General features: G+C 35.9%; 1 protein-coding gene across 9 annotated transcripts in view; it reads right to left on the reverse strand.

The window, feature by feature from the left end:
* atp11a (ATPase phospholipid transporting 11A) overlaps positions 1–25,411 on the reverse strand; it is a 71,864-nt gene that overhangs the window by 18,222 nt on the left and 28,231 nt on the right. For all 9 annotated transcript variants that reach the window (XR_014029917.1, XM_081361778.1, XM_081361777.1 and 6 more), the window contains exons 2-18: positions 23,693–23,815; positions 22,449–22,538; positions 22,264–22,344; positions 22,062–22,169; positions 19,603–19,731; positions 18,970–19,073; positions 18,667–18,717; positions 16,973–17,037; positions 16,299–16,380; positions 15,689–15,839; positions 14,909–15,106; positions 14,647–14,820; positions 12,977–13,143; positions 11,815–11,886; positions 10,679–10,752; positions 7,632–7,735; positions 4,236–4,417 (exon numbers count right to left, since the gene is read on the reverse strand). Coding sequence is in view for 8 of the 9 variants with exons in the window: in XM_081361778.1 (XP_081217904.1) it covers positions 4,236–4,417; positions 7,632–7,735; positions 10,679–10,752; positions 11,815–11,886; positions 12,977–13,143; positions 14,647–14,820; positions 14,909–15,106; positions 15,689–15,839; positions 16,299–16,380; positions 16,973–17,037; positions 18,667–18,717; positions 18,970–19,073; positions 19,603–19,731; positions 22,062–22,169; positions 22,264–22,344; positions 22,449–22,538; positions 23,693–23,815 (1,955 nt within the window). In the remaining variant the exon portion in view is untranslated. The remainder of the gene's footprint in view (positions 1–4,235; positions 4,418–7,631; positions 7,736–10,678; positions 10,753–11,814; positions 11,887–12,976; positions 13,144–14,646; positions 14,821–14,908; positions 15,107–15,688; positions 15,840–16,298; positions 16,381–16,972; positions 17,038–18,666; positions 18,718–18,969; positions 19,074–19,602; positions 19,732–22,061; positions 22,170–22,263; positions 22,345–22,448; positions 22,539–23,692; positions 23,816–25,411) is intronic.

Here is a 25,411-nt window from a genome sequence, read left to right on the forward strand (position 1 = left end):
AAATAATAACTTTTTTTAAGCATTTCATGTAAATGATTAGCACATTGCAGGTATAATGAGCAAGTTGAGGTGCCTAAACCTTCGCTAGCTCTGCCTTAAACATGCTAATGACCCTCGCAACTGTTGAAATCCACCGTGTTTCCTTTCTAATGTACGTCTATCTAAGTCCTGAATTTTACAGACAGAATTCGACAGTGGTTCCTGTGTAATTTAATGATTTACACTACCATTCAAATGTTTGGGGGCAGGAAGATTTTATTTTTTTAAGGAAATAAATACTCTTATTTAGCAAGAATGAATTAAATTGATTAAAACAAAACAGTAAAGACTTTTAAACTGTTACAAAAGTATTTCAAATGAATGCTGTTCATTTGTTCTTTCTATTCTTCAAAGAATCCTAGAAAGAATGCATCACTGTTTCCACAGAAATATTAACCATTTTCAACATTGATAAAAACAAGAAATGTTTCTTGAGCAGCAATTCAGCATATTAGAATGATTTCTGAAGGATCATGTGACACTGAAGACTGGAGTAATGATGCTGAAAATTCAGCTTTGATATCACAGGAATTTTGTAACATTTTAAAACACAAAACAGCTATTTTAACAATATTACTTTACAATATTTACAGTTTTTACTGTATTTTAGGTCAAGTAAATGCAGCCTTGGTGAGCATAAGAGACTTCTTTCAAAAACATTACAAAAATCTTATTGATCCTAAACATTTGAACTGTATTGTAGAAACAACCAGCAGATCAAATTCTTCCCAATGTCACTATTACGTCAAGCTCACATAAGAATAATATTCATAAAAAAAATCTCCAATTTAGTTTAGTCAAATAAGTTCACTCTTTAAAAACAAATCTAGTGAACCTGTCACACATTGCCGTAACGTACTGCATAAAAACTGCGTAAAAGTGATAATTATGCAATTGTTGCTTTGACAGCCCAATTGTTTTAACTGTATAGTAGCAGCAGCAGCAACATTTTGGCACAGTATGTACTGTAGCAATCCTGTGTGCTTTATTCTTTGCGCAGTGCTGGAGTGAAAGTTAATGGACAGTGCTCTGCATGGCTCGGTGGCTCGGAGGTCTCATACGGCAGTGTGATGTCTCAGCCCACTTCACTCAGTAATTAAGCAGCCCAGCAGTCAGGATTCACAGTGCCACGCTGCTGCCAGATCATTAAGACTGCACCGCACTCACAGCCCAGCCATGCAGGGACGAGTGACATTCTCACAGAGACTCCCGGGAAGACATTCTATTACACTCCTTATTAAACATTCTAATAACATGAATTGCATTTCACTCAGCAGCATTCTACTGAAGTTAAACAAATTCCAACATTCTATTTTGGCTCCATAACATTCTAAGATTCTAAAACCTTGACTTAAAGTCTACATGAAATCAATTGTTTTTGAAAGAAGTCTTTTATGCTTACCTAGACTGCATTAATTGCAGTTCAGTTGTGCTGCTTTAATATTTTTGAGGAAACTATGATACATTTTTCAGGATTCTTTTATTAACAGAAAGTTCAAACTAACACCATTTATTTGAAATAGAATTCTTTTGTAACATTATTATCATTTTTGATCAATTTAATGGGTCCTTGCTGAATAAAAGTATTAATTTCTATCCCAAAAAAAAAAAAAAACGGGCCATAAACTTTTAAACAGGAGTGTATATTCTTAAACACATTCATGGCCTTAAGCTATGTGACACGCAGCGACATGATCCCATTCCATTGACCATTGGCGACAGGATCTAGGCGTGTCCAGAGAGTTGAGATATGTTTAATTTTATGGAAATGAAGCGCAACTTTTGGGAGTGACAACCAATATGAGTTATTGGGGAAAAGTTATTTACTTTCCTATAATTCATGAATCTGATGTATCTGTGTAAATATTTTGGTCCTCGCTGTGCTGACTGAATGGTTTTGTGAACCTATAGATAGACCAGCGGTTGTACTTTCGCTGCAAATAAAAAGCCATCTTGTTCATCTTTAAATATAATATGAAGTATTCTGTGCACCTATTTCATTTACATTTAGTATTTTCCCTCCAAAATCATTGTTTTTCTGCGGCAAGAAAACTGATTTGGTGGAAAAACATCGGTGAATGTCACGGTAGTGGAAACGCCCACTAGTGACCTCACCCCCAGCCATTGGAAACATACAGCGCCAAAGTCACAGACAGTGTGAAAGCAAAATTATTGAGCATGATCATGCACTTTATTGAAAAAACAAACAATTTGTCTTCAATAATAACCTGCTCCACTTCTGAAATGACTTTCCTTTTCAAATTATGTCACCTATAGGCCAAGTGGGAGGGGAAAATTAGCCATTTAAGACATTGTTTTAGGCCAAGACATTAACTTTTAGCTAATGCAGCCTTTTTTAAATCTTTGCTATAGTTAGCAGTAATTTAATGCTGGTTAAAACTTATGTAACATTAATTATATCCCCTCTACAATCCACTGCATTCTTACATTCAAATCAGGCTCTATTCTCATACTGAACACCCACTTTTCTCTATGAAATCCAATTCTCAACAGATAAAAAGTACCGTCCTTCAATTTTTTTCAATCTTAAATGAGGATTTTGCATGTGGGCGAAAGATTTCCTTGCACAGACTTTGCAACGGGTTCAAGTTGATCACATGTATCCGTTGCATTGAACAACAGAAAGCGACTTTCAGTTCGAAAGTGACTTCTGTGTCAGTTGTGCTTCATATATCGCTACACAATGGAAATTTGGAAAAGGAAAAGGCGTGGTCACTAATGTTTGCATTTGCCGTTTCATTCTGAGTAAGAATATTTCTGGCATATTGTTTTTTCAATCCTGTTACAAACAGTCAGTGATGACTTATCAAATTAGCTTTGTGAATTTTTGACTATAACACATCATCTTGAAGACACACTCGTGACCTCTTGAAGACACAAACAGGCTGGTGCCTACGGGGCAGTGATTGCATCTAATTAACACAGCCTGACAAAATAAGTTCCCGTCCAGTAATCAATATTTGTTTGCTCTGTCATATTCATTAAGGCGGTCGACATGGATTGATGTGTTTATTTATAACGTTGGGTTGGATGGCCTCCATAAGTGCACAAGCCAAAACAGTGGTTCATCAGATCCGCGTCTGCCGGCCCCCGATTGATTCAAGAGGGGGTCTAATTACGTTAGCTGCTCATTATCAGGACACTGGAGCCTAATGGATGGACTCTATTGATTGCCTGTGCAATTAACGTTAACTCACACTGGTTCTGCCAGGACCGCGGGTGCTCACGTGCGCTTCAACTGGACGCCGGACCTGTAACTCTCCCACCCAGTTATTGGGCCAATCGGAACCTTGGCATTCAGCCAGTTAAATTACTGCATTACTGCTAATGCACATCTATGATCAATTTCAGTTCGGGTAAATGTACGACGATTCTTGTTTGCTTAGAGAAATGCATGATGCACTTTATTGAAAACACAAGGTTATTATTAACATGCTGATGTTTTTACTTGGCAACATAAACACTGGAAAGCAATATCGGACTTGCTCAGAAATGCATCAGACGTCATGGTTCCATATACCCCGACACTATGGATTTTTTGATGGTGCAGTGGGTTGGAGCACGAGGGAATGGGAGAGTAATCTGCGTATTTAGATCATATAGATGAATGACTTAAAGCCTGATTCTCCATAGCGACTCCGGTGTAGTTACAAAGTGCTCTCAATTTCTGGGAATGTACACAAGGTTTAAAACTCTTAGACCACAGTGAAAATCTGGGATTCAAAAACTCATTTAAAACTTAAAATAAGTTTGACTATTTTTAGACTGAGATTTTTTTTCCTCCAATTTTCCCTCAAATTATAACGCACACTTGATAATTTGTTCATAAAAGCACATTTTGAAATGATGCTGGATAACAATACTAAGAATTGTTTCAATTAAACATTTCACTCAAACTGTTATGCAAATACCATCAACAAACAATCTATTTAACAACAAAATGCAAAATAAAACCAGTTCCACTGGTGGGTTGACATTTGGACCCCACTGTATCTTAGTGGCAGAGGTATTTGTATATGCATTTTGGATTTGACAAGCGAATACTGAACATGAAATGGTTTGGATTCCAGCCAGTCAGCTTTTGTTAATTTGTGAACTTTGAAATCGAAAGTTCGATTCACTTCAGTACAAGAATTTTTAAACAAGTCAATCAAATTTAGGAGGCAGTGATTCACCTATCTTCCACAGCAGTGGCTCCCAGCAGGATGAAATCCTTTTCGATGACATCATAAGCTTCAGCCAGTTTCTTGTCACGCTCCTGCAGAGCAAGTTTAGCGCTGTTGAGGAGACGGCACGTTTTCTCATACTCCTCATGAGTCAGCTTCTTATAAGCCACACAGAGAGTGCGTAAACCTTCCTACAAGGAAAAGATTTGAAACAAGTTGTCAGCTTAGCCTTCCAGGATTTGAAACAAGTTGTCAGCTTAGCCTACCAGGTCCATTCATTTACAAAAAGAGCCAAAATTCAACACCAGAATTCATTCTTTGTCCCAAAACAGCATTTATCTTAGATATAACTAAATATAGGTTTACACAACATAAAAGGAAAGAACAGTACCAATGCAAAGAGAACTTAAATGTTGACATTATTTATTCACACTTGTATTGTCCCAAATTTGTGACTTTCTTTCTTCTGTGGTAAAACAATATTTTGCTGAGTGCTCACGCTGCTCTTTTCCATAGAATCAATCATATGTTGACCACAAGCTGTCAAGCTCCAAATATTGTGCAATATTCAAAATCAAATTTTACTTTTTATGTTTTTTTTTTTTTTGTCTTTTTTGAAACTTTGTATGTAAAAGAGCAGCATGAACATTCTGAAAAACATTTAATTTTCCATGCAAGAAAGAAAGTCATAAGGGCTTTTCACACTGGACTTAACCCCGGCTTACCATCCATCCTTACACGTTTCACGCTTGTAATTTCGAAGCGGGGTTAGCACCGATTTTTACCCGGGGTTATCAAACCCTGTGGTGCAAAACGTACAGTGTGAAACAATGCGGTGTTAGAATGTTAGAATGTGTGCGTTGTATAAACAGTCGTTTCAGCATTTGATGGGGGAAAAACACATAAGACCGTTTCATTCTTACCTTTATAGGGCCCTATCTTGCACCCAGCGCAATTGACTTTGTACACCGACGCATGTATCATTCCTATTTTGCACTCGCGCAAAGCGGACTTTTCCCTCCACAGATGCACGTCGGTAAGTTAGGAAATACACTTGCGCTCCCCAGGGCGGTTCAGCGCAAAGAGGAGGCGTGTTCCGGCGCAAACGTTCCTTCATGCTATTTTGCAGGTTTAGAAAACAACTGCGGCACTAACCAGGAAAAAATATTTTAAAGTCAGTGGCGCGTTGCGCATGTTACGGTGCGTGTCCACTACAGCGGCAAAATTCCGCTCAGTGCCGCTGGAAACGCTATAACGCCTCCGCTTTGGGGTGTGTCTGTTGCGAGTGTGTTTAATCTCTGTTTTTTACAACACACACACAGTATAATTATTAGAGATGCACGCGATTACATTTAGAAATAGGCAAGCTTTGTTTCCAAATGCACCAAGCAAAGATATCCTTTCAATTTTATAAACTTTTATTAACCCAGCCAATATAATCATAATGAACACATCCAAAATAAAATCTTTAACATATATATGACAACTGCAAAGCGTCTAATTTGTAAACAAATGATTTACACACTAAATCCAGCATAAACTCCGGCACAATTTGCATATTTTTAAACTCTCAAAACAGACGTCACATCCCGAACCTCACAGCAATTGGCTGCCGACCGCGTTTTTCGCTTGATATTTGCATAAAGTCGAGAACTGCCCAACCTTTTGACGCTCTCGGTCGCTCTCAACGCTTTCTCCGGTCCGCTGGCAATCACAAAATGCACTGCGCGAGCGTGAAGCTCAACTTCCATAGGAATGAATTGAAAACGCTCGCTCCGCTCCGCTCGCACCGCGCCAGTGGACACGCACCGTTATTCATATGCTATTTTAAGGGCGCATGCTTGGCCATAATCAATGTAGCGTGTGCACAACGCGCATACACATTGATTCTCTCATCTACACAGAAGCAGCACTTTTCATTTTTGCAAATCATACATTATTACGATACCCAAATTATCATACGCCTGTTTAGCCGAAGTTAATTTGGGTGGGTTTCTCCATTTCAATGTAACTTCTCTCTTTTACGGCCTTGACGAGGCTGTGAACCGCTCCTGGCGTGCGCAATCCGCTATGGAAAAAGCGCGTCTGCTCTGCTCTGATTGGTTTATTTCACGTTACGTCCAAACCACACCTATGAGTAATGAAGCTACTTCAGACCAACCCCTTTTAGATTTGCGCCGGGCGCAAGAGTCATTTATCCCGCCGGGAAAATAGCAACAGCGCCAAGACCCGCCCACAAAGTTATTTGCGCTTTGCGCTTGACACTTGCGTTTCAGATGGTTAAAATAGGGCCCATAGTCCGAAAAGTCCATTCATGACAAACTTGATAGTACAGTCGGCAATGTATAACATGAGGATGTGCAATGCTAAAGCTTTTATATAAACAGGTCGCATGCTGCGTTCTTCCAATCAATGGCAATGACAATGCAAATATGCAAATAGGACGGGTTTAGAAATGTATGGTGTGAAACAGCATCTTATGAATACCCAAGATTAACCCCTGGTAAAGTATGAGCAGTGTGAAACATGAAGATAACTCAGGATAACCCAGGATTCTGTTTACCTACAGTTTAGAATAACCCAGGGTTGGCTATTTCAAGTGTGAAAAGCCCTATACAGGTTTAAAACTACATGATGGTGAGTAAATGACACAAATTTCAATTGTTGAACAAACCCTTTGAAATGTAGATTATTGAATGAAAACATGCTCTAGTTGAAAAGTTCCCATTATGAATGTTAATAAAACACTACTGATAGAACTGTCATGCTGAGCTCCTTCACTTTAGAACAAAGGTTGTGTTTTGTCTGCCTCTACAGAAACATTTTCACTACTGCTACCAAAGTCATGAATCAGCACGGATGCCAGTACAACCAAACCCTTTGTAAAGTGATGCAATTCCCGACACAGGTCTGAATGAAGTAACATAGAGCTGTGTCAATCTATGACATTAGATCCATTCCTTATGCCTGGGACCATAATTATATAATTTTTAATCTCTAAACAGTTTCATATATTTGACATGTTTAAGATAATTATACTCATTAGATTATAAACAGCAAAAAGTACAAATGACTTCTGGTGCTATAGGTACATACAGATATTAAACTAATAACAGTTGTAATAGGAAAGCTAACGAGAACAGAGTTGGGCTGCAGTTTGCACATACATAAACAGAAAGGCAATAAAGACTTTCTGGTTTCTTTCTCATTTTCTGTGATGCTTATACCGTAGGTACTTTTCTCTTTCAGCCTTTATTTTGAGGATGATGCTCATGCTAAACAAGCAAACACATCTGAGAGGAGCTTTTTTTACATCAAGATCTAAAAAGGTGCTTTTGTGGCCTATTAATAGCTCTGCTATTAATAATAAGAAAGAAGATGAAGATATTTCCGATTTCTGCTCACCACAGCGTTGTGCTCTACTCGCGCTCTGACCTGCTCCACCTTCCCAGAAACCACCCGTGGGAAAATAGAGGAATCTGCACCTTTACAGAACAAGTAGTACTCTCCTAGAACAAACAAACAATTATGAACACAAACAACAACTATGAAGAAGAAACTGTATAACCACAGGTATCGCATGCTTTCAATAAATTCATAATAGGTATTAAATGGATAGTTCTGAAAATTCTCTCATCATTTACTCACCCTCATGGCATCCCTTATGTATATGACTTTCCTTCAGATAAACACAAACAAAGATTTTTAAGAAAATAATCCATCTCTGTGAGTTCATATAATGCCATCGAATAGGTGCCGCTCGATTTCAAAAACCACACAAAACGCTTGTGATGGTAATCCATACGCCCCCAGTGGATGAACCAATGTCTTCTGAAGCGAAACAATAGGTGTGCGAAAAAAACAAACAAACTAATATTTAACACTTTTTAATCAATTAAAGCTACACTGTGTAGGATTTTCTCCCATCTAGCGGTGAAATTGTTTATGACTACCAACTGAATATTACTTTCTAGCCTCTGCCTTTCCGAGGGCGTTTTAACTCCTACGTTGACTGTATTATTTCAAATCTAATGGCAGTCGCGAGTAATCTCCCCCTCACATTCGTCACGGTGCCACTGAGTGTAAAAGCGTGAAAGGCGAAGCTTGAATTTCCAGGTATGTCCCTCTTTGTCTAATGTATTTTCAAGATGGAGGCGCAACATGGCTGCCGCCATTCGAGCGACTCGCTGGTATGTATTCTAAATTGCAGATTATACACTTACGACAATACTTAATTAGTTGGTTGAAGTTATTACACATTAATGAGAATGTATAATTTTGAAAGAAGAAAGTGTTTTTTGCTAAAAGTCAACTTAAAATATTACACAGTGTAGCTTTAATCATTGCTTCTGCTTATCATATGAGCGTTCATGAGAGGCTGTTGTGAAGTTAGCGCGAGAAGTGACGGTCCTCTGTGCTTCCATGTTACTTCTCGCGTAAACTTCACAACACATTTACATTTATGTCAAGTTGAACTTGTGAACGCACCAGGACAGTTGGCTGGAAGCGATAGTTAAAATATAGTTAAAAGAGTGTAATATATTAGCATTTTTCTTACACCTATGATTTTGCTTCAGAAGACATTAGCTACGTTTACCTGGACACCTTTTGTTTCAATCTGAATTAATTCATTCCGATTGATTAAACCAAACAAAGTGTTTACATGAACGTTAAATACAGTGATCAGGTTGACGTGCGTGTGAATTATTGTGCCGTTCTACTGCACCAAACAAGCGCCCAAAACAAGGCGTCTGTGGATGAGAGTCCGAAACAAGGGCTCAAGGTATGCACTTCACAAACGACGAGATAAGGAACATTTTAGAACGACACGACAGTCATTTATGATACAAAACTCTAGTTTCGTTTTTCAACCCGATTAAGTGTTTACATGTCCTTTCGATCAGATTAGAAAAGGTGTAAACCACGTCTTACAATTTTAATCGGATTTGGCCAATTGAATTGACATGGTTACATGTGACTTTTTTATTCCAACTGTGCTAGTAGTCCGATTACAATCGGATTATTAGGGTCCATGTAAACGCAGCTATTGATTCATCCACTGGGGTCGTATGGATAACCGTTATGAACACTTTTTGTGTGGTTTTCCAAGGGTCAAATGAACGGCACCCATTCAATGGCATTATATGGACTCGCAGAGATGGATTATTTTCCTAAAAATCTTTGTTAGTGTTTATCTGAAGACAGAAAGTCATTTACATTGGGGATGGCATGAAGGAAAGTAAATAAGAAAATTTACATTTTTCATAATTGTAGCAAAAATAAAGTATGTAATTAATGCTTAAAGTCAACATGAAATAAAAATGTATCCTATTTTATATCCTGTTTGTCTCTGAAAAACTATCATACATCACAATATGGTAGTAAAATTGGTCATGAGCATCATTTCATTGTTTTAAATGAGCACACTAGTTGTGCTGTCAGGTTCTCAGTGTATTCAAGATTATCTTCATTTTTTTAATTAAAAAGAATAGCTATCAGGTCAATTGTATGTGACTGAATGTATTCAGGAATCATACAGATGTTAAATCTAGCTCTCGTTTGTATGCTAGTAGCACACTGACCCACTTGCATTAACTGGCTCCTCAATTTGGGCACACATGGTGACTCAGACACTTTCACTGGAATGTGTAACAGTCACTTGCTGTTCCAGAATGAGTGTGTATGTGTGTGTGTGTGTGTGTGTGTGTGTGTGTGTGTGTGTGTGTGAGTGAGTGTTTACTCAGCAATGATTCGAGTACAAAATTATCCCCAGACGTTAGCTAAATCCCTTTGGGTATGTTCTCAGATGGGAAAATCATTCATAAATTAAGTGAATAATTAGGGCTGCCAATCTCTAAAAATTCTAATAAAATTAATTACATTATTTGCAGAAAAATGTATCAAATTATTCTAATATATACCAAATATATCAATATTTGTAGAGATAATTCAAGACATTACATTATTGTGGCAGAATAAAACATTGAATAGATATGACTAAGTTAATATATTGTTCGTTTTATTTATATTTCATTAAACATAACTGTATAAAAGTATGGGATTAGATTACTGGTCAGGAGGCATGATTAACTTTTCAATTCTGATCACTTTTTAAATAATAAATCACACTAACATTAACATGTTAAACTGACATTATATTTTTTTATATTAGAAAAAAGCATCAAGGTTTCCTATAGTTTATAATAATATATAATAATTACATTTAGCTTTATATAAAAACAACACAAGTGTACAACACGTCCTCATTTAGATTAGTAAATTTGTGTGTGTGTCTGTGTGTACCAACTTAATTTTGGGGACAAATTTGTACCCAGAAGTGAGCTAAATCTTCATGTGTAAAATGTGGTGTAAAAATAGTAAAAGTAAATAAAGTAAATTTATGTAATGTGATTGTGCGTGTGTGCGCGTGTGTGCGTGTGTTTTCATCATACCTGAGCTTGATCTTACGATTACACTCATTCTCCTCCTCACTGAATCAAAGTTCAGTACTTCCAACAGCTCAAATCTGTGAATGCATAAACACAACCAGATAGGAAGTATTTAGATTTAACAGGATACCTATGTACAGATAAATCAGAGGCGCTGACTGGGTCCTTTGGGATGCATCTTTATCACACACAGATAGAGTTTTTATGTGACTGTGCTGACCCTCATGTTCTCAGCAGTAGGACAGTGTGTAGCTGCACTAATTATGGCTGATCCTTGTCCTTCAAGGACATACACACACACACACACACACACACACACACACACACACTGAACAGAGAAACTTCACTGCTTCCCAAAACATACTGTATAACAGTGTTATTTTAATAAACACACAACTATATTAATATGACAACCTGCTGAGTAAATACACAGATGATTACAGATCAAACTGTTCCTTTGCTGAGGTTTCTTTCTCACACAACATGTGGGAAAATTACATAGCATGACTAGAAAATTAAAGCTGCAGTCACCACAGGGGGTGTCAGCAGCACTGCTAGTGCTAGTGGTATGAAGCTAAATGTTTGTTTTTTTAAATTATATGCAAAAATTATTTAAAATGCACAAGTGTGTGTGTGTGTGTGTGTATGTGTATATATATGTATACACACACACACACACACACACACACACACACACACACACAAAAAAGCTATTGTTTTCCTAATTATTAATTTTACTTTCATTTATTTCGTTTTTAAGAAGTATTAATTATGATATTCAAATTTATATTTAAAAAATATATAGATTTGCATGTGACAAATAAAGTATAGATTTGCAGTGTGTGATATGTTTAGAATATAGATTTGCTTAATGTCTGCATACTTATTATTATATTTATAAGTAATTATAAGTATTATATAATATAAGTATTAATATAACAAATTATCATATGCAAATCTATATTTAAACATATATTTTACTTTTATAGTCTTGTATCCATTTGACTATTATTTTAATAACACTATTACAAACTATTTAAAAAAGCCTTCCTCAGACTGGGCTAACTGTCCAAAAGACATCCAAATGCTGCTAGTTTCCTGTTGGTCATTGCGCTCATGCTGTTGTCCAGATGGCTCACCTTTCCATTTCATCATCTCTGTTTAGGATCTCCATGTGACTGTCCTTCAGACGGAGATAGGTGAAGCCCAACCTGAGCAGGAGAGAGAAAGAGAAAGTAAGCTTTGTTTCTTATTGTGATAAAGGGCTCATGTCATAATGAATCAACTTTTCTTTGAAAATCTAATGAAGACATTTACAAATATAACAAACATTTTACAGCATTTATTAATCTTAGTTAATGTCAATCTCAACATTTACTAACACATGTTTTAATATCAAAAGTTATGTCAGTTAACATTAGTTAATGCACTTTTGAACTAACCTACAATTTTTTTTTTTTTTTACATTAACAAAGGTTAAAGGTAGGGTAGGCAATTTTTTTTTTTTGTTCAACTTTATTTCAACTTTTTGTTATACGGGTTATAACTCTCTTCACATCATGATAGCAATTAATAATAGTAAAACATGTACATGTATCTTTGTGGATGTCTCAGGACCAAAAAAATGTCTGTCTGATATTTGCATTCGGTCCGAATGCAATGATAGGATGTCCCATCTGCCTGTCAACATATGTATTTCCATACCTCTGCGACACCCTGCCCACGGAGACATCACACATCATCAGCGGGTTCAGTAAGGATATGCAGAGTGGTAGACAGTCACCGAGCACCATGAACAAACAGCAACCGCATTTTACAGTTCCTCCTGAACCAAAACCACAAGCTTATGCTGGGTTCACCCCATGTCGTAACCGTAATTATGAGATGTCAACCCGTGACGTTCTACCCGGAGCTCTTCACGTCCTCAGACTCGGATTTATGAGTTTCTGTGTCAACACTATCAACGCCAAAATGAATCTGCAGCAGTCAATTGGTACAAATAAAAGCTTGGTGATTATTGTAATGTTACATGGTTTGAGACATGAGGTAATTTAACGCTGTTTCTCGTCTTGTGATGCTTTCAACGCTAGCTTGCTATTGCTAGCCTCTCTGAAATTGCCTACCCTACCTTTAATAAATGCTGTAAGAATGTATTGCTCATTGTTAGTTCATGTTAACTAATGAAGTTAACGTATGTTAACAAACGAGACCTTATTGTAAAGTGTTACCATATAGTTTTATAAAGTGCGTCCGTGTGAGTGCATGTTTATGAGTGTGAGTTTATGCATGCATGTGTCTTGCCTTTTCATGCCCTCCACCAGCGCAACCTCGTCTGGAGAGGAGGAGATGTAGAAGGAGGTGGATTTGCCCTGATGGATTCCTCTCTTAATGCCGTCCACCGTCTCCTCCTCCTTCACCTGGACTGTGTGACACAGGCACAATGCACGGAAAAACAGCTCCTCTCGCTCCTGATGAAACACACACACACACCAAGAGTCAGATATGACGCCACGCTACGAGAGATTAAAAAGACAGTTGGTTCTAAATCCCTGATCATTTCAAGAAGACATAAATGTACGGTGTACAAAACTTTTGCTACAAAGAGTTTCCAATTCCTAAAGCAAAAAGAGTGTTTAAAACAGTAACATACTGTATTAAATGTAATACTAGAAGAAATAAATCACTTCTGCTCACCAAGGCTACATTTATTTGATCAAAAATACAGTAAAAACTGTAAAATTGTGAATCATTGTTTCAATTTAAAATAACTTTTCTGTTTCAATATGTTTTAGAAAGTAATTTATTCCTGTGATGTAAAGCTGAATTTTCAGCATCATTACTCCAGGCCTCAGTGTCACATGATCCTTCAGAAATCATTCTGATATGCTGATTTGGTCAAAAATATAATATTTCACATTACTGTTGTGCTTTTGATCAAATAAATGCAGCCTTGGTGAGCATAATAGACTTCTTTCAAAAACATTAAATATTAATGTCTTTAAATATTACAAACTTTTGACCAGTAGTGTACAGTACACACAGGTTATGTGACACAAGGTCAGCTCAGAAGACCAGAGAGAGAGAGAGAGAGAGAGAGAGAGAGAGAGAGAGAGAGAGAGAGAGAGAGACTGTGTCTAACTCTGAACAAAATGCAGTCAATATACCCATGTATCCAGGACATATGTGGATACATTTGATACAAGCAGGCATTAAATATCTCAACAACACTGAACTCTGATATTTCACTTTATGCACATGCACACAATATTATCTACAGAATCTAATTTGAATGGGCAAACTGAGTTTATCTATTATTCACAAATCACAGTGAAAAATACAACTGACAAGAGATGTGAGGTGAAATTCGAGTTAACAAATTCTTTAATAAATGTTTTAGTTAATCTTCTGCATTAATGTGTCACATCGCTCAAGATAAAATTAGAATACATCCATCACTCCACCCATCCACAGCTAAAATATTCATGCAAAAAGCTTGCCTTGGTGATAACATGATTTATCTGTGCAATGACACATAACTAGCTATTGATAATAACATTCTCTCATCTTGTCCAAACGTTTTTTTAAAGCTTCTTTAGCTTCTTTCATCAAATGTATAAAAATCACATTAAAACCAGATTGCTAAAATGTTTGTAAAAAATAGAACAAATGTACAAATACTTTTTTGGACTACTGCAAGACTTGGTTCAAGTACAATGAAGTTTGGGGTCTTTTTTTTTTTGAAAGATGATTTTATGCTCAGCAAGGCTGCATTTATTCGATTAAACATATACAGTACAAACAGTTAAATTGGGAAATATTATTACGATTTTAACTGACTGTTTTCTATTTGAATCTATTTTAAAATATATTCTGTGATGCTAAGCTGCATTTTCAGCATCATTACTCCAGTCTTCAGTGTCACATGATCCTTCAGAAATCACTGTCCACATGCAAACAAACAACAAGCTCACCTTTCCATCTATCCCCGGAGAGGAGTCGATCATGTCCATTTCTGCAGCTCCAGGTAAGATCTGCCCGTTACAGATGGCATGCGGCACATACACATGCCCATCCACACAACATTCCCTCAACTCCATGTTATTTTCCGTCAAAGTGCCAGTCTTGTCTGTGAAGACATATTCCACCTGTAATGGAGAAGGAAAAAAAAAAGAGAGAGAAAGTGAACAAATATTGACCCGGACAGTTTTGAAATGTACTGAAATGGTTTCGCACCTGTCCAAGCTCCTCGTTAAGATCTGAGGTATTGACGAGCGGCCGCTCTCCGAGCTCCTCGTCAAACATGTCGTCGTCCCACAGGATGAAGTACGAACCCAAGAACTTCTGCATCTCCACGGTAACGTACATGGACACGGGAATGATGTAGTTGAACAGAACCATGTAGGCCAGGAAATCTGTGAATGCCCGGATTAACTGAGGAGACAAATGATGGGAATTAAATAGTTTGAGTTTCATTTCGAGCATTTGCTTTGTGTTAATGATATGAAAGTTTAAAATATAGTGAGTAGTGTATATATATATATATATATATATATATATATATATATATATATATATATATATATATATATATATAGTAGTATTGTTCAAAATTCATGTATAACTCTGATGAAAATTTTTGATCCACTTCAAAAGTTGACTACTGTATATACACACAGTATATATATTATTTATATATTTGTTATGTGTATTGTCTTATTTTAAATTAAAAATGGATATATATATATATATATATATATATATAAACATAGTACAAAATATTTTAAGCTATATTTTATTATAAAGTTCTATATAATATACAAATATTTTATAATAAAATAATATTTTATTTCGACATTTCTATATTAAATTATGAAATATATAACTTTATCTCCATTTTTAATTTGTAAATAAAATAAGACAATACACATTTAACAAATATATAAATAATAATAAAATAAACTATAATAAATTCTAATTAAAAGGAAAAATAATTATTATAATAATAGCACGTACTACATGCCGTTGCCTCTCGGTCTCAGTTTTCTGGTTGTACCAGGGCTCGTCTCGGTTCGGGTCGGCCTGCCAGACGTACTTGAGGAGCGTATTGATCAGAGCTTTACTGATCAGAATGCAGAGGTACACAATCAGGTAGGCATTCATTGACCTGTGAAACAGCGATGAGATGATCTCAGACACATATAGTATACGCATAATCATTTATGGACCTAATGGTACAAACATGTATCATACTACATCAGCGTGACTAAATCCATCCGCAATAACTTTCTCTGAGAGTTTCGTATCCTGTCCGAATGACATCTATAATATTAAATTAATCGACATTGATTTGATTGAAAAAGTCAATGATATCCAAACTTTTGCAAGAAGATCTCTGAAAGTACACCTGCTTATTCAATATAACAGATTTTATGCATTTTCTTAATGGCTGCATCTATCTGTCTGACAGAATAGTCAGCGAGACACATGTGAGCGCAACTTGATACAATTCGTGACAACAAATACAGTGGCTTGCAATTTGCTTTACAAAACGGACACTAAATGCATTACGCTGTACATGCTGACAGCAAGATAAACCGATCGAAAGCCTATCATCGTGTCTTACTTTTCAACAGCGGAGCGTTTCTGAGACTTGGACTGGTAGTTGAGGGCCATCTTGGTTTCCATGCCTGTGTAGATGGCCACAGCTAGAGAAACAAGAAAAGACGAAGAGCGTTTTGAGAACACAATTCTCTTATGAACATCTCAGTACAGCCTCTTTGATGTTCTGACAATGTGAAAGCCGTTGTTACATAACTGAGCTCTTTTTGTCTTACCGTACGCTAAGGCATAATGGCTCCGCTGCAACAAAGTTAAACATTTTTAGAGCTTGCCCTGCACTTAGAATCCTCACGTGTATAATGTGACATTCATCTCCCTCTCTCGCCCTTTCTCTCGCTCTCTCTCTCTAGCAATTAAGAACTTCTCTCTGATCTCACAAGCCTCAGTGACTCATTTAATTACAGTGGGAACAGAGTGACAAAATGACTCAATCAGCAACTCTCCTCTCATTCTCCTACCCTTCCTTTTGCCTAAAAAAACTGATCACGTATGCATTGTACCAGGTTATAGTGATAGATCTCGGCATCATTGACATCAGTAGGTTTAGACTAAATGCAGACAGCGCTCCTAAGGAACACAATGTATACCTTGAATGCGCCGCATGATGTTCAGGATAAAGCGTCTGCCAAATGCATTAATATAAATGAATATGTAAATGTATAGTGTGGATTTTGTTACCATGTATGTATTCAGTGTTTTTCAGCGTGGCTCCACGCAGCAGCAGGTTCTCAGAACCCAGGGGTCTAAAATAATCAAACAAGATCAAATTGAGCATTACAAAGATGAAAAAATTAAGCTCACATCTTTTGACAGTGAACACACTGTAGTGCAGGGCCATTTTAAATAAATATTAAGGTATAAAAAAAGTGAATTAAATGGTAATTGGAAATGGAAAAATATGTACATGTACATTACCTTATACATAGTCTATACATTTAACCTAAAACATTCATGTTATGTGTCAACTAACCTAATATTAATGAACTAAATGCACTAAATATGAAAATAAATATTTGTGAATCTGCCTTAATGCACTATGCTGATATCACTATTACTCTATTTTATTATATATATATTATATTATAATGCAGTCGTTGCAGTAGTATATAAAATGCAATATACAATAATAAATATTTATTTTATATTTTATTTTAAATACTATATATTTATTAACATATTTGCATATTTGAAGTGCACCAAGATACCAATATTTGCATTATTTACAGTACCAGTCAAAAGTTTGGAAACTTTACTATTTTTAATGTTTTTGAAAGAAGTCTCTTATGCTCATCAAGCCTGCAGTTATAAAAAAAAAAAAACAGTAATATTATGAAATATTATTACAATTTAAAATAATGGTCCTCTTTTTTAATATACTTTAAAATGTCATTTATTTTTGTGATGCAAAGCTGAATTTTCATCAGCAAGTACTTCAGTCTTTGGTGTCTTATGATCCTTCAGAAATCATTCTAATATGCTGATTTATGATCAATGTTGGAAACAGTTGTGCTGCTTAATAATTTTTTTATAACCTGAGATACTTTTTTCAGGATTATTTGATGAATAAAAAGAACTGTATTTATTTAGAATAGAAATCTTTTGTAACAATATACACTACCGTTCAAAAGTTTGGGAACAATAACTCTTTTTTTTAAGAAATTAGTACTTAAATTCAACAAGGATGCGTTAAATTGATAAAAGGTGATGGTAACGATTTATATTGTTAGAAATGTTTTTATTTTGAATAAATGTTGTTTTTATGAATAAATGCTGTTAACGTTTTTCTCATCAATGAATCCTGAAAAAAGTATTCCAAAAAAATATATTAAACAGCACAACTGTTTCCATCATTGATAATAACTGAGTATCAAATCATCATATTAGAATGATTTCTGGAGGATCATAAGACACCAAAGACTGGAGTACTTGCTGATGAAAATTCAGCTTTGCATCACAAAAATAAATTACATTTTAAAATATATTAAAAAAGAGGACCATTATTTTAAATTGTAATAATATTTCATAATTTTACTGTTTTTTTTTTAACTGCAGGCTTGATGAGCATAAGAGACTTCTTTCAAAAACATTAAAAATAGTAATGTTTCCAAACTTTTGACTGGTACTGTATATATTATATAACATGAAATATATAATATGACATTACATTTACTTACATATTTGTACCAAAATACAAAATTGTTTATTAAAGTTAGAGTGGACTGCAAGGAAATGTGAATGGGAGCATTTCTTTAGTAAGAATCAGAATTGGCAGAGAGAGCTGTTGTATGAAAATGATAAATTGTCCCTCCTGAATTCAATCTTTCACACACTGGCCCTTTAATTAAGAGTCAATTTCCTGAGTATAGATTTACCTCGCGATAGGTTCGTCCCGATCCAAATAAATATTGATGCGTCCCACAAATCTACAGCGGGAGAGGAAGAAAAGATAGAAATTAATGTCTAGCCTGGGCTTTGTGTTAATGTGTGTGTGTGTGTGTGTGTGTGTGTGTGTGGTTAAGACACCATGTGAGGATATTTGTATGGGGTATCTGGAGTGTGTGGCACGCTGTTGTGTCAGTCCAACAGTAGTCCTATGCATAGTGTGTGTTTGTAAGAGAAAGCAAGGGTTTGTTTATGTGTTTACTGCTGATACAGTATATGTGCGTATTACTCACTTGTAAAGGTCCGGCTGGGGTTGTTCGCATTCTATCGTGGCATGCAGTGTGTCCACCTCCTCTGCTGTGTTGAATGCCTTTGTGTCCTGAACTGCATAATAGGTCTTTGTGTAGAGAGGAGAGAACGAGAGAAACCAGTCGACATTCCAAGGTCAAAAAACTCTCACACATATAACTACAATCTCCTATCTAATGAGAGTAACTGGCAGTGTGCTGTATGGTGCGACCAACACATTTCAGTCACAGTGTAACATTTCAGTCACAATGTATGAGAACAAAACTTGAACTGAACTGAGCTGGAAGATGACACTACTGTTTTCTGCAGAGCTGCTTTATAATTAATGAATTTTGCAACATCTCAACAATGAATCAATTCTAAACTAGCTTGTGCTGAATAATGACACTATTGTCTTTTTTAGAGCTGCTTTCCAGCAGAACTTGAATATCGTCTCATATTTGACAAAGTTTGCATCACTGATTCTATTATTTTCCAGTTTATTACTGAGAAGCTGCTTTCAAACTATCTATATTGCTATATGAATAAATGTGACAGTATGTATATGTATATGTAAATGTAAATGCGAATAATGTTATAATGGAATAATGTTTCCATTCTATAAAATGACCAATCACCTTATGGCTGGACTCTCCATCTAAGCTGGCTGTTGTGACGAAACATGTCCCGTCTTCTCTACTGGTGGAGAGTAGTATGAGGTCACACGGAAACGTCTCATCCTCCTTCACCTGGACAATATCACCCACCTGAAAGGTCAAAGAGCAGGGAAGGGTTCAATTCAATATTTGTGTGGTACAGATAATGTCTACATACCCTTACTGCAGAGCTTTTGAATAAAGTAAGATATACTGTCACACCAATATCAACAAATCAACTATAGACAATGAGTTGCCTATAGTAATGAGTTATAGATAATGGGTTGCGTCACAGTGGAATGAATACAATATATACAGTCAAATTATTCAGACAACAGATTTAATTTTTGATGTTTTTTTTTACTAGTGGGTGCAGGACACTATAGTTTATTTATGTAAGTGAGGATAGCAAAATAAAATAAACTGACATATTATACCTAAACAATTCTTTATACAGTGGACTACAAGTAACATTTATAAAACATATGGGACCAAAACACATTGACCTGACCATGTTTTTCTGAAGTGTTTTTTCTTTAATTGCTAATGCGACCTTTTCACACCACAGACTGAACAAAATTAGGCATTGCCTGGTAATTGGTTGACCTAAATTGGTATTATCTAACTGTGTACTTAAATTTAACAGCTGACAGCTATTTAACCTAATTCATTTATGAGGCAGTCTAACAGAAGGATGGCCAAAACCATTTTCTAAACTATAGTGAATAAACGGTGATAATGTAAGAAATGTCTTAGGTTTGACTGTGTATTCATGAATCTACATAAATGAAAATCCTGATCCTGGTAATTGTTCCCGCTGGCATGTCTGCATGGGTTGCGTAACGGATTACAGATGCTGGCTGGATTATCAGTAGGAAAAGCTGTAATGGTTAGTATTCAAGCACATTCTTTCTTTATCGTCGCAGCTTTCAGTGTTTTTCAATGTGGGATTTTTTACTCACTGTATTGCATGAAATCATGCAGAATGAATTCTGCATAGCAAAAATACCATGGAAAAAATATTATGGGGGGGATTCTAAACTAATAAAAGAATGTTTTTTCTCTAACATTAAAATACTGATTTTTTCATATTGAAAGAGAGTGAGAGAGCAATAGTTTCACAATTAAATAACAAAAGATTCCCAGTGCATTGTGGGTAACGTGGGCACACTGTCATTCTGCTTGTTGGCATGCCAGCATTCTGTTTCCAAACAGCAAGCTGGCTGTGTAAGCAGAATGCTGGTTAGCAGAGCGAAACTTTGTTGATTTATTTCTCTGAGAATAAAACGAAAACTCATTGAGGTGTGTCACTTTTTCAGCATTAAAATATTTTCTCTTATGCCATCGTAATATGCATAGATAGTAAGCCATTTATAGGTTAGTTTTTCAGAAAAATGGAAACACTGCTGTTTATTTAAAGTCCCCATGTAGTCAATAATTGTATCCCTTAAAACTCCTCTTTGATCACCAAAATGACATATTTAAACGTTTTTTCCTTGAAAAAAAATTCTTCATGCCTTAAAGTAGCTTGAATGTAACTCTACACTCGTTCCTCATTTAGTATGCGTGGTTCTATGAATATGCAAATTAGCCCCGCCTCCACTCACTCGCACCAGCTCAGAGATCCACTCGTTGACGATCACACGTTGACGTGTTTGGTTACAAGCTAGTTTGTGACGTCAGAAACACCAGCGATTTTGGTGTTTTTGAGACTTTGTCTTTGGTTCTGTTGTGAACTTAGAATCGAAAGACCCGGAGACTTGGTTGTTTCTTCAGCAGGATTCTTTATTGAGAACACGAGCTGTCGGTAGCTGCAGTCACCAAGTCTCACGTGAATGTTCTCTTACAGTTTATATACATTTAGGGGCAGGAACCGAAAAAGACAGGTTTAGGAACCGGTTTTAGACTGAGAGCATTGCCCACCCTAATCCACTCAGCATATCTATTCAAACACTGAGACCCGAGTACAGGACTGGCTGGACTTTCTTGCTAAAACACAAACTCCAGGAGTTTCAGTAAAACAGGACTGACCAGAGTCTTTTGCTTAGAAAACTCTGATAATCATAATTTATACCTAACCTTAACATGCTAAATTCAATGTAAACCTAAATTAAACATTTTAACAAATTTGCATTCCCACAGTTCACTGCAGTTTTAAGGAGAAAATACTCAGCAATGGTGTTGACTGATGAATTAGCACATGGTTTGTCTTAAAGCATATTAAAAACACCACATATAAACAACATTAAAAACTTGATTTTCACCACAGGGGGACTTTAAATGTCTCAACCAGCCCAACACTGGCTCAACAAATGGGATGAGTTTGGGGCATATGTTTTCTTCACCAATGGAAAAACGAAGAGGACTGTTTGGGAAACCTGTTTGAAAACAGTATTTTTTAACAGTAACAGACAGATTTTACATGTGCTTAGCTTACGCACCCGTAGCTTTTGACTCTGTTTGCGTACGACTTTGCCATGCTGGATGACGTGGACTGGACATTGGTTTATAGCGTTGTCCGCTTTGTGCCTGATCCAGTCCTCATAGCCCTGCAGAGAAGAAGTGTGGCGAGAGAGACGAGTGAAGGAGTGACGTCACAATTCTAACACCAATTAGATAGGAAAGTCAGGGGTCTTTTCTCACCTGTTTAATGGCTGTAACAGTGATGACAAAGAAAAGAGGCAGACCGCTGGTCATAGGACTGGTGGGAGTGTCAATGATCAGCTACAGAGAGAGATGGTGAGAGGGGAAATATCACACATCACGCTGTCACAGAAAGGTCAACTCATGCTAATAGGACAATTTCCATGAGCGACACCATCACACACCTGCACTAGAAAGATGATCAGAAAATAGAAATTGGCGATTCTTCTGAACTGCTCAAAGAGATTCTTCGGTATAAAATTCCAGAAAGTATACTGTGGAGAGAGAGAGAGATGTTTGAAAGCAAAACAGACAGAATTTGAAAAAAAAGCCAAGAATTCACCGCGCCTTGTCCAAATGAGGTGCGTAGACCAAATACACCTATTACGGAAACACTTTAATGAACAAAGGCAAACGTTTCAGTTACACGTGACCTTTATCAATCCCAACCCTAGTGAAAAATAAATATATATTTGAAATACATTTATTTTATGCTAAGTATACTACAAACACATTTACATATTTGTGTACTTAATATGAATAGCCTGCAATTGTACTTTTGGCATACTAAATTCATACACTTAAAAGTCTGCTGTGAATTCATATACTAATTTTGTACTTAATGCACTTTAGTATCCAGAAATAGTGCTGAGGTGCAACTAAAGATATACTTAAGTGTATTTGATTGTGCTAAAGTGGAACTATTGCAAGTATACTTTAGGTGCACTTTAAATATATTGCATTTAAAGACTGATATTATACAGTGCTATGCTTCCTAATAGTGATATGTGATTATTTTAGGCTTAATATTAAGAAATGTGCATTGCGCAAAAAAGAAGTACTCCAAATAAAGTTTAATTATATTTATATCAGTAAGTCTCAAGCGATATGTCAGTAAATACGCTAATAGATTTGTACTATACTTAGTATGAAACAAAACTAAACTAAAAACTAAACTAAACAAAACAGAACAAAACAAGCATTCCAAGTGAAAAGGTCCTGACCTATAATTCAACACTCAAGAATCAAGAACCACTACATATATAAATCAGTATAAAAACAGCATATGACAACTTTATTTTATGTCATTTTTTGTTGTTTATGCTTAAAACAAGCAAAAAACGAGCCAATGTAAGAAAAATAAACTTAATTTAATATATATATTTATTTTCTAATGAAATTATTGTATTTTATATCATAGCAAATATTCAGATTTTATTTAATACATTTTTATACACATCTTGGAAGATAAAACAAAAATAATGATTAAGAAAATGTGTTTTTCCTTCGCCATACAAGACCACCTGATATGTCCTGATCATCCTTTCATTGTTTATTTTGCAATAATGACTGTCGGACCGTACAGTGCATCCTCCCTAACGTATTGTTTTTGGTTCAGATAGCTGTTTGGCCGTGGAGCACATCTGACCTTTGAGGAGACGATTCTGTTGTCAGGAAATCTCTGCGGAATGTACGCTTCTGTTCCTGGCGGAGGCTCTTTTTGTCCGATATAAACCGTCCTGCTGTCCACCCAGTTCTCCTCTCCTGTACACTGAAACAAAGAGACAGAGAGAGTGGACTATTCATTTAGTCATTCATAGATATTCATGCATCATCCATCCATCCATGTGACTACTTCCTGTAAAAGAGCACACTGTTTAATCTGTGTTGACACATTCGGCCGGCCTGACTCGAGTTCACAGGTCAGACGCAACCATTGGAAATAACAGATGCACGAAATGAGGAACCAGCTTTCAGCTAAAACTATAGAGTTTGCTCCGATGAGAAAGAGAACAGATACAGAACTTATGGTCCCTGTCATGCTTGATTTGACTCTCAAAGGCAGAGCGAACATAGTTTCATAACAAAGAGCGAGAGAGACAGAGAGAGAGAGAGACAGAGAGAGGGGGGGGGGTGTAACAGACAGGAGAAAGAACATTATGATACTAGATTTTTACATTTCGCCCTGAAGATGCTTTACAGTGGTTGCCAGTCCATTGCTTTGTGGTTGCTAAGGTGTTCTGAGTGGTTTTAAGTGCAAAGCTGTACATTTGCTAAGGTGTTCTGGTGGTTGCTGGTATTCTGTATTCAGTGTAACCCGTTTTATCATCCATTAGGCGAAAATTGCTAGTCTGATTGCGAACTGCGTGATTATGGTTAAGTAAAACTATTAAAACATTTTGGCTTATTGATATGAAGATAAAATAAAATAAAATAAAATAAAATAAAATAAAATAAAATAAAATAAAATAAAATAAAATAAAATAAAATAAAATAAAATAAAATAAAATTAAATTAAATTAAAGTAAATTAAAGTAAATTAAACTAAATAAAATTAAATAAAATTAAATCTTAAACTAAACAAAATGAGAAATGTTGCCTTGGCAAATAACAGAAATAAGTTTAAGGAAATAAATTAACTAAGACAACAAACTGAAATAAAAAAAAAAAATAAAAAAAATAAAAAGCACATAACAAAATTACTAAAAAATAAACAAAACTTAAACTTAAACATGAAAAGACCATTCTAATAATAATATTATTACTACAAATGAATAATACTAAAATAACACTGTTCAAAATACTAAAATAACACTGTTCGAAATGTATATATATATATATATATATATATATATATATATTTATATATATATATATATCACAGAAGTGTTTCACAGATGAAGGAAAGTGAACAGGTCTGGAACGACATGAGGCTGAGTAAATAAGATAATGTTCATTTTTCTGATAAACAGTAAGAAAGATGCCCACTGCTATGTCTTTTACATTAATTTCTTGTAGTACATTAACTAAAAGCAAAAAGCAGAAAACTATGTGGTAGTAAAACAAACAGCGTGTAATATTCATCCTAGCAGGTTTGCACACATCATAATTTCTCTCTTTTCCTCTTTCATTACTAATACTTCACTCAACATGTGCTATTCTGAAGCATCTGCTCTTGCATCACACTGCTGCTGACTTTGCATAGCTTTAATAGCAGGTTTGGATTATGCAAGGAAATCTGATCTTGGATCAGGGTGAAGGGAGTCACCTAACACCGTGTGTCTTTACATTCCAGCATCATACAACCTGTCTGCAACCGCAGCGAGTGTCAATGGCCGTGATGGGATTGGCTGGCGTGTGGCTCCGC

This window comes from Scardinius erythrophthalmus (assembly GCF_964197995.2).
Source record: "Scardinius erythrophthalmus genome assembly, chromosome: 3".
Taxonomy (NCBI): Eukaryota; Metazoa; Chordata; class Actinopteri; order Cypriniformes; family Leuciscidae; genus Scardinius; species Scardinius erythrophthalmus.